The following is a 16,637-nucleotide window of genomic DNA, read 5'->3' on the forward strand; positions in this document are numbered from 1 at the left end:
TAAATAATTAACAGCTAATTATTATCACAACACATGCATGCTAGGTAGGAAATAACATATACAAGGTATAGCAGAAAATTAAAAATTTTTGAATAATAAATTATTCTAAACATGTACCTTGCGGATGACTCACGTTTCGAAAATGTGCACAGTGGAAATACATAAATAATTAACAGCTAATTATTATCACAACACATGCATGCTAAGCTGTGGGAGGAAATAACATATACCAAGGTATCGACTGTTCATAAATCAGAAAGATTCGAGCCAGAGGAAAAATTTTTGAATAATAAATTCGATTGCTAAACATGTACCTTGCGAATGACGTTTGCAACGGTGTAAAAGAAGCCTGGCATCGCCATTCTTTTATCGAGCGGTCCTCGTCGAAGTCTCGCCTCTACTGGTGATCTACGTCAAGCTCTCATCTAGACGACTTCAGGAAGCCAGTCCCGACTGGTGTCACGTCATCGTCCTCGGTACTAGCCGATAATCGATGACGAATGAATCAAAAGAAGCCTTAATCTGAAAACCAGGCAACAACGTTTGTCACAATCATTTCAGGGTTTTCTAACTATCACCAAGAATCATATTTCCGATGTAGTTTTCAGTGGTCAACCATTGACCATCGATAACGGACAAATAGTCGAAACATTTTTGATTAAGATGCAATAATTTCCGGAAGCTTTGTAAGCTTACGCGAAATTAACAAACGATCGTTTACGATCGAGATTTGATTGGCAACAGTCGAAAACTTATCTGATGGTTGAAACAATTTTCGACGATCGGACAGCAAGTTCTCACTTTAAAACCTAATACAAATAGCCTTCCCTCTCATACATGGCTTCTTCTCTGGTAGACAACAACAAAATAGCAGCCACCAACGCTCGGGAGAAGTAAGGGGTGGTGTCACGGGATTGGTCGTACTCGAGAGGACAAGCGGCATACGGGAGGGCGGTGTTGTGCCCTCACCAAGAAGATGATGAACAAGGGTTGCTCTCCAGTCTGGCGACAGCAACCCTCAAATCCGGCACTGCCCTCACACGAAAGGGGCGTGGACGGCGGTGCTTCCGCCGGGGGGGGGGGGGGGGGGGGAGCACAACGTGAAGTTGGAGAAGATAAACAGGGCTCTCATCGCACGATCCTTTTATTTTGAGGAGCTACAGTAACTCCTCAAAAATTAGGTTTAATCGATGATTAGGGTTAGAAAAAAAACTGGGTTTGATTATTGAATCGACTTTAGGAATAAACCAAAATCCCAAAACCTAATTCAGATTGAACCAGATCAAGTTACTGTAGCGAACTGATTTATTTTTGGTTCGCTTGGTTCAATAATCAAACGATCTCCGATTTGGCCCAAATCAGTTTTGTTCAAATTCATCTTCATAAGACGAAGCTCCTCATCTCTTCCATTTTGCCAAAATCTATTCCATCATGAATTAAACCAAGTTGATTCAAAACCCATTTGGTTCACTAACCAAACGACTTCTGATTTGAACGAAATCAATTTCGTTCATTTTATCTTTGTAAGACGAATTTCATCATATTGTCCTTTGTCTGGTCCAACTAGACTTTATTTCTCTCATTTTGAGAATCTAATTCTCAAACTCGTTTTAAGTCCTTCGGAGAACTTGTAGTGCATGTGACCCAATAGGTTCACGGTTATATTGGTCGTTCATAATTAACCATTGATTATGGAACGATTATGAGTGGTACATAGTAGTACATCATGATCCACAATTGATCAAAAAATCAATGATTGATTCCAGAACAATTCTAAACCTTTCAGCAGCTCTAATTAAATGTGTCTCGTTCCTTTCACCGTCTTATACCCGTTTAATTCAGGACATGGTCTATGTGTCGGTCCCCACTAGGCTGACTACGTCACACCTAGCTGAAGCTGCTTTCTTATCTTGTGGATTCAAGTTTCTTGTATATATGTCCAAGAATACCGTACTCTTGACATGTAATGCTTTGGCCAAAGACTTTTAGTAACAATCCTGACAAGCGACCGCAAGGTATACGTCTCCTTTTTCAAGGAGCGGTGAATCCTCTGTGGGCTATTCAAATACCTTCGGGCACTTTAACTTATACCCAATTATCTCGGATCCACACCTCCTCGGAGATGCTTGCTTAAAATGTCAAATTATAAGCCTCTATGACCAAGATGACTTAAATACTGTAAGTCAAAGGAAACTCGCACTTAAGCTGCACTGAGATCTTCATTGACATATGTATAGAACCATATGAAATCTCACGACAGGTCACTCCAATGAACTGGTTACCTTTAATCAGCATCCACGTTTAACTCTCAATATCCAATGTCTCCAGCAGTGAGATCGGTTGCTTGGTTAACCAAGGAGTCTAAATGTGCTAATCTCGACAGAATTGATGACGTCCGTGCTCATCAATTCTTCGACTAGGGATAATTTCAATACGTTCATAATTGCACATGTAGAGATGCTCATGAGTTGTGATCCAATCACAAATTCTCTTATACTATGAATGGTATTGCAGACATTAAGTATTTGAGTTTAAGATCCAATCAAACATATATGGAATATGCACTCAAATAGTAAATGACTATTTATCCAATAAATAGGATAATCGTAAGGCGATTGTCTTAGGACACCTCTCAAATTTAACATTAGTGATAGCGGAATATAAAATATAAAATACAAAACACAAAGACACGATGAATTTACTTAGTTCTCAACCCCCCAGGATTGGTACTCCAAGCCTATGTATGGGAGGCGACCCCATCGACTAGTGGCCTCCTTTTTGGAAGTTTTCAAGAGGTGAAGAAATCCGTCTTACAATTTAAAAAAATATAAAAATATGAAAATATGAACAATTTGTTACTAAATACAACTAAACATTTTTGCCATCGGTCGGTCCAGAAGCTCCTGAGCGTAGCGCACCACTCTTAGAATTGTCTTGATTGACAAGCAGAGCTTCGGTTGCATTCATGAGCACAGTGGAATTTGAGAGTAATAGAGAATTATTTATTTTTTGATGTTGCTCATTGAGTGCTTATAAAGACCCTTCCGGGTGCCCGAATTCCTTTTCAGGTATCTCAAACCGATTCAATCTGATCCGCCTTTGTCGATCTTTATCCAACTAAATCTCATCCTGATCCAGGTGCTTTGACCAACCCAGAGCACCTGGATCAATTCAGGGTGCTTGGACCATCTGAACACTTAGAATATGATCTGGGCGTTGATCCGTTTCAACCTAGTTTAACTTGAGTTGACTTCGAGCATGATTTAATTGTGTCTATTGTCTTCTGCCATATTTCCTTAGTCTTACTTCCAGCTCCTGATTTCTACAAGATATGCATACACCAAACAATCAACTTAAGCTTTAATTGTAGTCTGTTTAATCTACTAGACTTACTTCGAGCACGTTTTTTTTTAGTTTTTAATTATTTTCATATTTATAAATTTATAAATATATATTTTTTAAAAGTTAAAATAAAATTTTAGTGAACGGTAACCTTACAAATTAAGTTAGGAATCCAGAGTTTCTGAACCGTGCACCTCGACCATTCCGAACCGTCGGTCCGTTTGTCGCTGGCCCCTTCTCTACTCAGCTGGCCAAGGAAAACTCACCTACCGCATGTCCTGCTCTCAGGCTGAGTCCCTCTCTTCTCCTTGCCTCCAACTAACGCGCTTTATTTAATAGGCGTCTGTAACAGATTCTTTCATCTCCATTATCTTAATCTGTTCCTGAAAAATGGCGTCGATGGAGCCGGAGCCCAATTCTAAGCAGCCCAGGTTGTGGACTTTCTCCGCCAGGTTTCCTGCAAGAGACGTCAGCCATCGATCTTCTTTTCATCTCACTTTTCCTTTTTTTTTTCTTTTAAATTTCTAATTTTGTTTCGTCATAGTTTTCAATTGAATATTCTACACTTGGGTTGTGTATTATTATTTCTTTCTTGAATCAGGCTACGGCTAGTGAAATAGAGGACCCGAGGGAACCTCTGATCAAGGGCGATGGATCTGGTGATAGTTATTCTGTGGCCGCATCGATCCTCCCGTGAGTCTACTTAACTTCTATTGTGCTTCTTATGAAAAGAAACAATTTTCCTCAATGATTCGTCAATCTATTACTATGAATTTTATGTTAACATAGTACGGAAGGTTATACTTCTGGTATTTCAACTTTTATTGTTTTAACAGTTACAGAGAAAAACAAGATAAGTAGATTGGTGTCTCAAGAAACCATAAAACTCGTCTATGTCATTTCTGTATAAAATATGGAGAAAAATTGAGCAAAAGCAATTACACAGATTTGGCAGAAGAAATGTAATGAAAGGAATAGATTATTCACTTGTCAAGGTCAAGTGTGCTCCATTGCAAATAGATAGTACTACAATTGGGCTGATTTTTAGTTAACCAGTTGGGATCATAAAGTCCTGATCTATGGACCATAAACAACTAAGGGAGACATGGTAATTTTACCGTGACCTTTTCCAACTCATCAATTAGTATCATTAATTTTAATCATCTATATCTACCCTGCCTAAATCCTTTCTTGGTGGGAGTTTCATACTCTATGACTACCATATAGCTATCAGTATAATTCTCCATTAAATCTAGTTTATCACATGAAACTATGGATGATAAATCATAGAGAACCTGCATTTTGTGAAAGTTTACACAACTGAGATAACCATATGAATATTTTTCTTGAACATGACCTTCATAAACCACAAGTCTAAGAGGAGTAGAAAGGTATATACAATTGACTTCTTAACTTTCTTGGGATTTTTTAATGCCATTAGCCATTCGCAATGGGTTATAAAAAACAATAAATGTATGAAAAAAGGAGCAACCTGCAGCTATATCAATGTAACTTAAAATTTTTTGGAGTGCACATGTATCATTTAATTTTTATTTTTTTTAGTGTTTTATTATTTTTCTTCCTATGAGGGATGATAAATATGACTGAAGCCTGTTGTTTCTCAATGGTATTTTCTTTTGAAGTTTTAAATGGTAGGGAACACTGAAGAACATCTTTAGCATGTTTCCTTTTTTGCTTCTCCCAGTCTAGTTACTGTCATATTTAACATGCTTCCGTTTTGCTTCTATTAGTCTAATTGCCAAGTCCTTTTTCATATATATTTAAATCTACTTAAATTTATGTTTTTTTAATATTCTGGAGATTCTTCACGAGAGATTTATTGTAAGCATGTACTTGTTTCAAGAATAGCCTATGGATATAATACTTTATCAAGTGAAGGTTTTTGAAGCAGTGAATCCTTCACCATCCTCTCTAAATTTCATTCTAAACTTATCTAGTGTTGGCCGTGGATTAACATGATTGTAGGTCTTTTAAAATAATGAAGATATTTGTACAGTATGGTGGCATTCTTGAGTAACACAATGTATTTTAGGTTCTTATTCCCAGCTGTAGGAGGGCTACTCTATGGTTATGACATTGGTGCAACATCTGGTGCTAAAATTTCTCTGCAGGTATTTTTTTGATCAAACTTTATAGCTTATGTTCTTGACATTGTTTATAGTTTACTTTAGTACAATGATTTATAGATCTCAATTTCTTGTCAGTTGTTTGTCTTTGCTTGCAATGGATATTATTATTAGTATACTTCATAGTTTTAGTTTTAAACCATACAAGACTCGCCAGAATAGGTAGTATGGGCAGATAGATAGGCGAGCTTGCAAATTTCAGTGTTGTATCCTTGTGAATCCAATGTTTCTATACCATCTGTCTGTATAGGGTAGGTACAAAATAGTATGGTGCTTTATACAAGTTAATGCTAGCCTAGGATATCAATATCAAAAGGGATATAGCTATGCATGGAAGTAGAAGATTGTTTCGAGTACCCATGGTTACTTGACTTGTTAATCATTTTGAATAATGTTTTTAGAAGCCAAAGGAAGGATAGGAAGAGCACATTTATAATCAATAACATTTTTTTTTATCATTGGATCTCAACTCCACAGACAAATGATAAACCAATCTCAAATAAATTACAGAAACAATTCCTCTTGTCAAAACACCAGTACTGAATTGCACCAGCTTAAGTTAGCATAACACTAAAGAACTCCTTAAGCAATTTGTAGGCATAAAAATTATCTTTAGAACAGTATAAATCACAATTTGATTTGTGCTTAAATTCATGGAAGCTGTATGCAATACATGTCATCATTTCACTTACATATTTAGATGTCTAAACTTGAAAATCATTATAATAGCATACCACTATGTATAACCACAATCTAAAATGGAAAACAAGAAGGTAATAGCAATGTTATAAAGCAACACAAGAAGATATTATAAAGGAACTTTAACAATATGAAACCACTTGTAGAAGCATTAACATTAGCACCCATTGGATGCACTTGCATCATAAATCACTACAGAGGAACCTCAGTGTTGAAACAACAATATAGAACAAATTCACAATAGGTAACACCAACAGCATGAAAATTCATCTGCAATACTATAAATTCCTACAACAACAAGGAACCCTAACAGATTGAAGTCCCTCTCTAGGAAGAAACAATAGAGTATCAATCAAAAAAAGGAATTCAAACAAAGAAAATATGAATTAAATTGCAAGCCTCAAATACTCTTAAGCCCGGTGGCTCATCTCCATTAGTTCTGATGAAAATCCTTTTCACAATTGTGCACATAAAGACACTTGCAGTCCCAAACTTCATATAATGTGAGTTCAAGTGAATATTGAACAGGGGTAGGAATAGTCCTCTCAATTGGGATATTCCAGGAAGGGAAGGATGCAAGAGAACTGCTTCCACTTTTGGCTAAAAGTGAAATTACTAGCCAATTTGTGGAGAGATTGGATTACACCCTTTTTGCATGTAGAGTTTACTAGGGAAAATGTTGTTTGTTGGTTGTATTCTTAATTTATTAGCCTTGGATGAAAATACTATTAAGTGACTAGAAGAGTTGGGGGAAAACTACCTAATTGCAAGGTTCCAATAATTCAAAAGTTAGACAAGGAAGATAGGGAAAGGGAGACAATGTTGTTAGTGATAGTGCTTAGAGACAATTGCATTTTAAAGAGAAATCATCATAAATATACAATGTAATTACATGTTATATGAATGAAATTATTTTTATTTACTATCTTGTTAGATGTTCTAATAGCATCACTGCTTTAGTGATATATCAAGATAGATGAGAGATAATCATAATGATGTTATTGAAAGGGCCATGATCATAGCGATTTTGAGATATGATATCTATTTCATTACTATATCAAGATGGACATATTAATGTCTAAACCAACACATTGGTGATATTGTTGAAGAATAACCTAATAGACATGAGCAGTTATGAGAACACATTTGGTATGCTACTTAGTCTTTATGAGGGTCTTATGTAGATGACTCCAATTGGTCTTAAGATTTGTAGTTAGTACTCATCTCATAAGAGAAGTAACATATTCAGATGATGTTGGACCTTTAAAATTGTTACATATTGTTAAACATAATATCCAAAATAATAATTCTTATACCTCTTCTCTTTACATACGAGGTATATTTATATATACAAACTAGCTATCTTTCTAAGGAAAGGTTCCAACTAAGGAAACTATAATAAGGAAAGAATCCAACTAAGAAAACTATAATTAGGCTAATTGACCACTACCTAATTGAGAATATATATTAACTAATATATATACAGATAATACTCTTCCTCAAGTGGAGCATAAATATTAATCAAGCCCAACTTGTTACAAAGATAATCAACCCAAACCCCATTTAATGCTTTTGTGAAGATGTCTCCTAGTTGCTCTCCAGTCTTCATGTATCTTGTAGTGATCAATCCTTGTTGAATTTTTTCACGAACGAAATGACAATCAATTTCAATGTGCTTAGTTCGCTCATGAAATACGGGATTTGATGCAATGTGAATAGCGGCTTGATTATCACATCATAGTTTTGCTGGTACTAAAATTTTAAGTCCTGCTTCAGTCAATAGCTGATATATCCACATTATCTCACATATAGACTGTGCCATAGCCCTATATTCTGACTCTGCACTGGATCGTGACACAACATTCTGCTTTTTACTCTTCCATGAGACTAAATTTCCTCTAACAAAAATACAATAATCTGAAGTAGACCTATCCACTCTAGAACCTGCCCAATCTACATCTGAAAAGCCGCCTTCAATATGAGTGTGCCCATGATTTTTATATACGATACCCCGTCCGGGTGCTCCCTTCAAATAACACAAAATTTACTCTAACGCTGCCCAATGATTAACTGTTGGAGATGACATAAACTGACTAACAACACTAACCGAATATGCAATATCTGGACGAGTCACAATAAGATAATTCAACTTCCCAACCAACCTTCGATATTTCTCAAGATTTTCAAATCGTTCTCCGTCTTCTGTGAGGTGCGTGCTTTGAGTTGTTGGAGTACTACAAGGCTTTGCCCCTAATTTTTCTGTCTCATTCAAGAGGTCGAGAACATATTTTCTTTGAGATAGAAATATACTTTTCTTGCTTCTTTTAACTTTAACACCTAAGAAATACTTTAGCGCCCTTAAGTCTTTTGTATAAAACTGAGTAAGAATGAAAGATTTAAGAGATAAAATTTCCGTAGTATCACTTTTAGTGATAACATTATCATCCACATACACAACCAACAGAATGACACCAAGTCCTGACTGCTTATAGAATACAGAATGATCAGACTTGCTTTTTACCATACCAAATTTTTCAACAACTTGGTTAAATTTTCCAAACCAAGCACGAGGGCTCTGTTTCAAACCATACAAAGATTTTTGAAGACGACAAACTCACCCTTTCTCCCCCTGAGCAACAAAATCAGGAGGTTTCATGAAGCATACCATTCTGACTCATGTAAGATTGAAATAGATTGGACGTATATTCCTTGGTATTATCACTTCGTAAAGTACGGATGAATGTATTGAATTGTGTTTTAATCTCGTCACAAAATGCACAAAATAAAGAAAACAACTCAGAACGATTTTTCATTAAATATAACCAGGTAACACGAGAATGATCATCCATAAAAGTGACAAAATACCTAAAACTAAGTTTAGACAAAATAGGACAGGGACCCCAAATATCAGAATGAACTAACTCAAAAGGAATAATAACACGTTTATTTATTCTTGGACTCGAACTAAGACGGTGATGCTTTACAAATTGACATGACTCACAGTCTAATAAAGACACCTTACTATACTGTGGACAGAGCTTCTTGAGCAAAGGAAGAGATGGATGACCTAATCTACAATGAGCCTCGAAAGGAGAAGTTACACTCGAGCAAGCAAGGGATCTTGGGACAGATGGGTCAAGAATGTAGAGGCCTCCAGACTCATGTCCTTCACCAATAATCTTCTTCGTCAAAAGATCCTGAAACAAACAATGATCGGGAAAAAAATGAGATGCAATAGTTAAGATTACGAGTTAATTAACTAACAGAGAGCAAATTAAAAGATAAATTAGGTAAATGTAAGACAGAGGATAAAGAAAGCAAAGGAGTAGGATTGATAGTGCCAGATCCGCGAACACAAGAGAAAGACCTATCAGCTAAAGTAACAATAGGATTGTTAGATTTGAGTGAAAAAGTAAAAAAAAGACTAGAATTACCTGTCATATGATCTGTGGTCCAGAATCAATGACCCATTTAGAGGATGAAGAAACAAAACATGTGTTGTGGTTACCTGAATCAACACTAACAGTGATAGAGGAAGATGCAGATTTGAGTGATTCCTGATATTGAGAGAATTTAACAAATTCATCCGCAAAGATAAGAACTGATTTATCAGGGATATCATTAGTGGATGCAATATGAGCCAAGTGTTTTTGCTAATTTTTATACTGAAGCTTTCTGCACTCAAACTTTGTATGATCCGACTTACGACAATAGTTACAGATAATACCATTAGAATTTGACGTTCGAGTTCCAATGTTTTGTGAGCCTCCTTTGTTTCCATTGTGAACAGTTGACTTCTTAGGCACATAATTAGTATTGCGATTTACCAAAGCACCACTAAATGGAATAGGGGTAGTACTTTCTGTATGGAGAATGCGACTAAATACATCTTGTAAGGAGGAGACCTCAGAGCCAGATAGAATTTGTAATTTAGCAGATTCAAAGTTTGAAGATAAGCCAGCGAGGAAGCTCATGATAGTCATCTGCTCTCGTTGGCGTTGTTGAACCTTCACATCAGGGCTAAAGGGCAGCAATATATTAAGCTCTTCATATGTCTTCTTGAATGCCATAAAATAATTAATCAGTGGTTGATTTTGTTTTTTCATACAGTAAAAAGCTTTGCACACCTCATATATATGGGAGATATTCCCTTTTCCAAAATATAGAAATTCTAGATAATCCATCAATTCTTTAACAAATTCACAGTGATTAATCAAACCAATTACCTCACTATCAATACAATTTCGAATTTGAAGAAACAAGCGAGCATCCTCTCTCAGCCACGTCTGCTTTGAACCATCTTGAGGAGGGTCATCAGTCAAATGACCATCTTTGTCAATACTTCGTAGGTAAAGACGAACAGTTTTACTCCAATCTAAATAGTTTGAACTATTTAACTTATAATATGTGATTTTAGACACCACAGGCACAATATCCGTCATAACAGAAACCTTATTTTCAACCACAAGATTTTATTCTAAAATATGTGAAATAAGAAATAAAGGAAGGAGCAGACCAACTTATCAAACCGCGGTCTGGTTTCATTGTCCCATGTGATCGTGTCTAAGGAATGGAGCGTTGATGAACGCGTGATCGTGTCTAAGGAACGACACGCGTGAACGCGTGATCGCGTCTGAGGAACGAAGCACCGACGATCGGAGGGAGGACGCGTGTGATCGCGTTCCGAGGAAAGATTTCGTTAGCGGCTGTGGATGCGCGTGATTGTGTCCGAGGAACGATGCGCCGACGAATGGAGGGAGGACGCGCATGATCGTGTTCGAGAAAAGACCTCGTCGACAGCTGTGGATGTGCGTGATTGCGTCCGAGGAATGACGCGCCGACGAAGGGAGGGAGGACGCGCATGATCGTTTCCGAGGAAAGACTTCGTCCGGGCGAAGCCGAAGGTCGGGGGCGCGAGGACGAAGCACCTTTGGGAATTGGGGAGGATGCGTGTGATCGCGTCGTGGGCGTTGAGGACGAAGCGTCTGCTGGCAGAGCCTCGATCTGCTGATCTGCTCCCAAATCGCGACTGAGGAAAAGCCGAAGGACGTGATGCGAAGCCAACGGATGCGATGTGGAGCCAAAGGACGAAGCGCCAGAGAGAAGAAAAAGGAGGAAAAAAAATAGAAAGAGGAAAACCTAATGCTCTGATACCATGTTAAACATAATATCCAAAATAAAAATTCTTATACATCTTCTCTTTACATACGAGGTCTATTTATATATACAAACTAGGTATCTTTCTAAGGAAAGATTCCAACTAAGGAAACTATAATTAGGCTAATTAACCACTACCTAATTGAGAATATATATTAACTAATATATATACAGATAATACATATTTACTTGTTATTGTTGGACATTGTTGCTAGTTATATGGAGATGAATGAGTAATCAATAGAGGACTTATAACTCTTGGTAAAAGATAAGGGTATTGCACAATCAATTCGATTGATGACCACTTAGAGTTCTCAAGCTAATGTTCCTTCCACTAGTTTATGGTTGTATTGTCTGATTACTTGATGTATAAAGACTAATTGAAGTACTAAGAGCACATTGCGATAAAAGATGATAAAAGGATTAATATTGCACGATAACTGTATTATAGAAAGACTTTTGTAGATATCATCAATTTTAGAGTAATGGGTAGTCTTAACACAGAAGGGGAGCCTTGACACAACGGTAAAGTTGCTGCCATATGACTTTGAGGTCACGGGTTCGAGTCGTAGAAACAACCTCTTACAAAATACAAGGTAAGACTGCACACAATAGATCCATTGTGGTTCGACTCTTCCCCGAGACCCCGCACTTGCGGGAGCTTCGTGCACCGGGTAGTCTTAACATCTTGCTAGAGATCAATATACCTAAATGGATGAAGAGGGTTTTCATGTGGTATCAAAGAGTTTAATAGCCTAAGTGCATTGTCACTATTTCTAGGAGTCTAGAGAGTCACAAACATAAGGCTCGATTCACGACATGAGATGCATGTAGCTTGAGAGAGGACTACTGGATAATTAAGAATTTATTATCTGAAATTAACTAATTAATTAATTAAGAGTAATTAGGATTAAATCTTAATTAATCTCTTACAATTAGTTTAGATCAAAATGTCGAGTTTAGTTCTCATAGCTATAAATAGATGACTTAGGTTGAGACAATTAATGCTCATCCAAAATGTAATTAGATTATGACCTAGTTGTCTAACCTCTCTCTCCTCTCATCCACGTTGATACCGACTACTTGCCACCAATGCCACTTCAATGAGCTTGACAAGACATCCTCATCCCTCTCTTGCCAATTGGCATTAGCACCTCCGTGGTATGATGAGAGTTTGCATTGTGTGGATAACCTAGAGGAAGTGTAACTTTGTGCATCTCTTACGAATGATGGTATGATAAAGATTTTTTTTAATGTTTTGTTTTCATATGCTTGATTTAACAATGCTAGGAAAATTAGCAAAACAATTTAAAATAAGTTGATTTTGTTATGCCATTGTGCCTCTGTCCGCTGTGATGACCAAGCAAATGCTAGTTATAAAAAGATCCTTTGAAGAAAAGTAATGTTTCCATGGAGGGTTTTAGTCCCCGTTAGTTCAAGTGGGGGCATGGAGAAGGAAAGATTGAGGGATCTTATAAAGATTCTTGGTAGAAATTGTTGGTGTCCCGGTTAGTTTTGATGTGATCAATCAGGTTAAGTTAGGTCCTGGGTTGTTCTAATCCCTCTGTTAAGTGTGCAGGAACTTAGGTACGGAGGAAGTTGAGCGTAAGACGTAGCGGATGAGAAGGGTTGCGCGGGGAAGTGAGCCGACGGGCTCGGTGCAATCCGAGGGACGCGGAAGCTACGGAAGAGTACGCCGGTGGATCGAGAAGGACGTGCGCGACGTCCGAGGGACGAGAAGCCGGGAGGAAGCACGCTCGAGGGGCAAAAGGTCGGAGTCGGGTTCGGGTGAGCCTAACTCCGGTTGGCAGAAATCACCCAACCGACGATTCTACAAAAAGTCAACAAAAGTCAAATCATTGACTTTGATCATTGACTTTTTGACTATTGACTTTGACCGTTGACTTTGACCAGAGGAAGACATAGACTTGGACCTTTTGGACGTGACTTTTGAAGAGAGAGAAAAAAGAGAAAAGATAATTAAGTTTTTATCTTTTATCATATAAAAGATAAATACTTAATTTTTATTAATGATAATTCTCTTTATCTTTTATTAAAGATAAAGTTTATCCTTATTTAATCAACGACTACGATTAAAGCCTATCTCCGATCAAAAGTTAGGATCGCATCAACGGATCAACGACCAAGAGAAAGTTCATCTACGATCAACGATCTAGATCTATTCTCTTGGGCTATAAATAAGACTTAGAGTTTTAGAAGTTAGATCATCAATTACTTTTGTAATCTTCTCTCTAAGTCTCTGTGCTACAATTGTAAAGGCTTCTCCGCCTAAAGAAGTTCTTGATTGAGCGTTAACTGCCTTGGAAGCAACGATCCAGTTGCAACCAAGTTTTTTTTAAAGACGAGTGCTAATTCTCTTAACCGTCTATTCACCCCTCTAGCCGGTCCAACCTGATCCTACAAGTGGTATCAGAGCGAGTTCGCCGCAGAAGGACTAACCGCCAACTGCAGCACCGTCAATCAAAATGGTCGGACCCGTCATCTACCCGCCAAAATTCGAGGGGGAGTTCGCCGAATGAAAGCGCAAAATGGAGGTATTCTTCACGACTGAATTTGAGTTATTTTTAATAATGCAAAATGGTTTTGCAGCTTCAGAAGATAAAGATATAACCAAATGGAGCAAGAAAGATCAAGCTGACTTCGTGGCAAATGGAAAAGCCGTGTTCCATTTGCTTTCAGTTCTCCCGGCGCAAGAGGTCAACCGAATCGGCGATTACGCGTCAGCAAAAGAACTCTGGGAAAAATTCTTGGAGTTACACGAAGGTATCTCGGAGGCCAAGCTCGCCAAGAGAGATCTGCTCCGAAATCAGCTAACGAACCTCCGGATGGACGAAGGCGAAACGGTAGCTCATTTACATGCTAGAATAAAGGGTTTAATAACTGAACTAACGAATCTCGGAGAAAATGTAAGTAATCGAGATTCGCTAAGGTACGCTTTAAACTCTTTTTCAAGAAATTCTGATTGGTCTTCCTTTGTCGATTCATTTTTTATTGCTAAGGATCTCGAGACAACTACACTCGAGAATCTATTTTCCACGTTTGAACTTCACGAATCCAGACTTGCAGGAAATAAAAAGGGAAACAATATAGCTTTGAATGTGAACACATCAGAACCAGAATCCATATCCACGAATGACGAAGAAGAAGGAAAAGCGTACTTGGTAAGGAAATTTAAAAAGTTTGTTAAAACTAACAAGTTTTCGAGGATGCAGTCAAAAAGGCGATCTCCGAAAAGACGGACAGTCAAGTGCTACAACTGTGACGAAGAAGGTTACATAAAAGACAACTGTCCTCAACTCAAGAAAAAGAAGGATTACCAACTTAAGAAGAAGAAAGCACTGAAAGCAATGTGGGACGACACATCTTCTGATGATTCAGAACACGAAGAGTATGCTGGACTTGCTCTAATGGCAAGTCATCAAGAGGAGGACAACGAAGAAAGCACATCGGAGATGAGCATCGATAAAGGGGGAGAGTCATCCGATGAAAGCAACAGCGACGATGAACCACTAAGCGATAGGTATAACGACATGGTAAGTGAGGTATGTAAACTATCTCCTGATGAATTATTTTTTGCTATAAAATCTCTTTTTAATAATTTATACAAAAATAGGAGAAAACTTTTGAATTTGAAAAAACAATTATCTACATCATGTCCATTAAGCATGTTTGATAATTTAAAAAATAGAAATAAAAATTTAGAAAATTTAGTTGCGAAATTGGAAATTGATATTACATGCTTGCGACAGAAAAAGAATTATTATACTCAAGGGTTAAATTGGTACGGAAAAATCATAAGGGTCAACTTAGGAAAATTCCCAGAAATTATGTACCCCCAAAATTTTTAATTAACCCGGTAGATAGGAACTTATTTTGGGTTCCTAAATCTTTTTTAAATTGATTTTTTTTATTACATATGTATTGGTTTTTGCTAAAGAAAAATTTTTTCTATTTTTCCATGGGAAATCTTTCAAAATTTTTTGAATATTTTTTTAATTTTTATGATTTCTCTTTCGAAATTCAAATTCTAAATCTTAAAAATAGATAAAAATTTTATTTTCTCAGATCCGATTTTTTCGGATTCAGATATAATTAGTAGACTTCAGTAAAATTTTATTCAAATTTTTTTGAAGTGTTTTTAAATTTTTAAATATTTATTCTTCAAAGATTCCTCTATGTTAGTATTTGATTTATTTTTAGACTTAGCGAACGATTTTAAAGTTGAAAATTTTTGTACAAACTCAAATCCCTATTTTCCACTTATATAGAAATTTTAGATTTTTCTAACAGATTTTTGATTTTCTATGAATGTTTTATTAAAATCTGATTTTTTTAATTTTAAATTCTGATAGAAAATTATTTTGACCAGATCTGATTTTTCCTGATCTACACATTATGTGTTGTCTTTGTAAAAAAAAACTATATTTTTTAATGTAATTTCTAATTTTAAAAATTCATTCTTCAAAATTTTATTATTTGAATATTTAATTTATTTTTCCTCACAAAAAATTCAATTAATTCCAAAAATTTTTGTACTGTTCCCTAAACTTTTTATTCACCTTTCACAAAAATTTTCAAATTTTTATGACAGTGAAATTATTTTCTGTAAATTTTTAAGTGAAAATTATATTTTAAATGAAAAATACTTAGCTAAGCCATTTTTTGACAACCAAATTTTTTATGATCTGTTCTACATTTATTAGACACTTATACAAAAATTTTAGGTTTTTTTTGTTTAAATTAGACTTGCACATTTTTTTCCCCTTAATTTTAAATACCCCATTTTTGCTGTGATCAAAGGGGGAGAGTAGGCTGAAGTTCAGGGGGAGGTTATAGTTTTGACATGCAAATTTTTTTTATGCTTAACTGTTTATTTAGTTTGTTGCTTTTATTGTTTTTTTGGTTAACCCTAACTGAACCTGGGTTGATGCACATCAAAAAGGGGGAGATTGTTGGTGCCCCGGTTAGTTTTGATGTGATCAACCAGGTTAAGTTAGGTCCTGTGTTATTCTAATCCCTCTGCTAAGTGTGCAGGAACTTAGGTACGGAGGAAGTCGAGCGTAAGACGTAGCGGATGAGAAGGGTTGCGCGGGGAAGTGAGCCGACGGGCTCGGTGCAATCCGAGGGACGCGGAAGCTACGGAAGAGTACGCCGGTGGAGCGAGAAGGACGTGCGCGACGTCCGAGGGATGAGAAGCCGGGAGGAAGCATGCTCGAGGGGCAAAAGGCCGGAGTCGGGTTCGGGTGAGCCTAACTCCGGTTGGCCAGAAAT

General features: G+C 36.8%; 1 protein-coding gene across 1 annotated transcript in view; it reads left to right on the plus strand.

The window, feature by feature from the left end:
- Nucleotides 1-3,618: 3,618 nt before the first annotated feature.
- The window catches only part of LOC141813265 (D-xylose-proton symporter-like 2), a 46,415-nt gene continuing 33,396 nt past the window's right edge, over nt 3,619-16,637 (plus strand). The window contains exons 1-3 of the mRNA XM_074701200.1: nt 3,619-3,810; nt 3,944-4,035; nt 5,396-5,474. Of these exons, the coding sequence (XP_074557301.1) occupies nt 3,733-3,810; nt 3,944-4,035; nt 5,396-5,474 (249 nt within the window). The 5' untranslated portion in view covers nt 3,619-3,732. The remainder of the gene's footprint in view (nt 3,811-3,943; nt 4,036-5,395; nt 5,475-16,637) is intronic.

Source organism: Curcuma longa, chromosome 20 (genome assembly GCF_044706935.1).
Source record: "Curcuma longa cultivar G26 ecotype Majalengka, Jawa Barat chromosome 20, ITB_CL_G26_1.1, whole genome shotgun sequence".
Lineage (NCBI taxonomy): Eukaryota > Viridiplantae > Streptophyta > Magnoliopsida > Zingiberales > Zingiberaceae > Curcuma > Curcuma longa.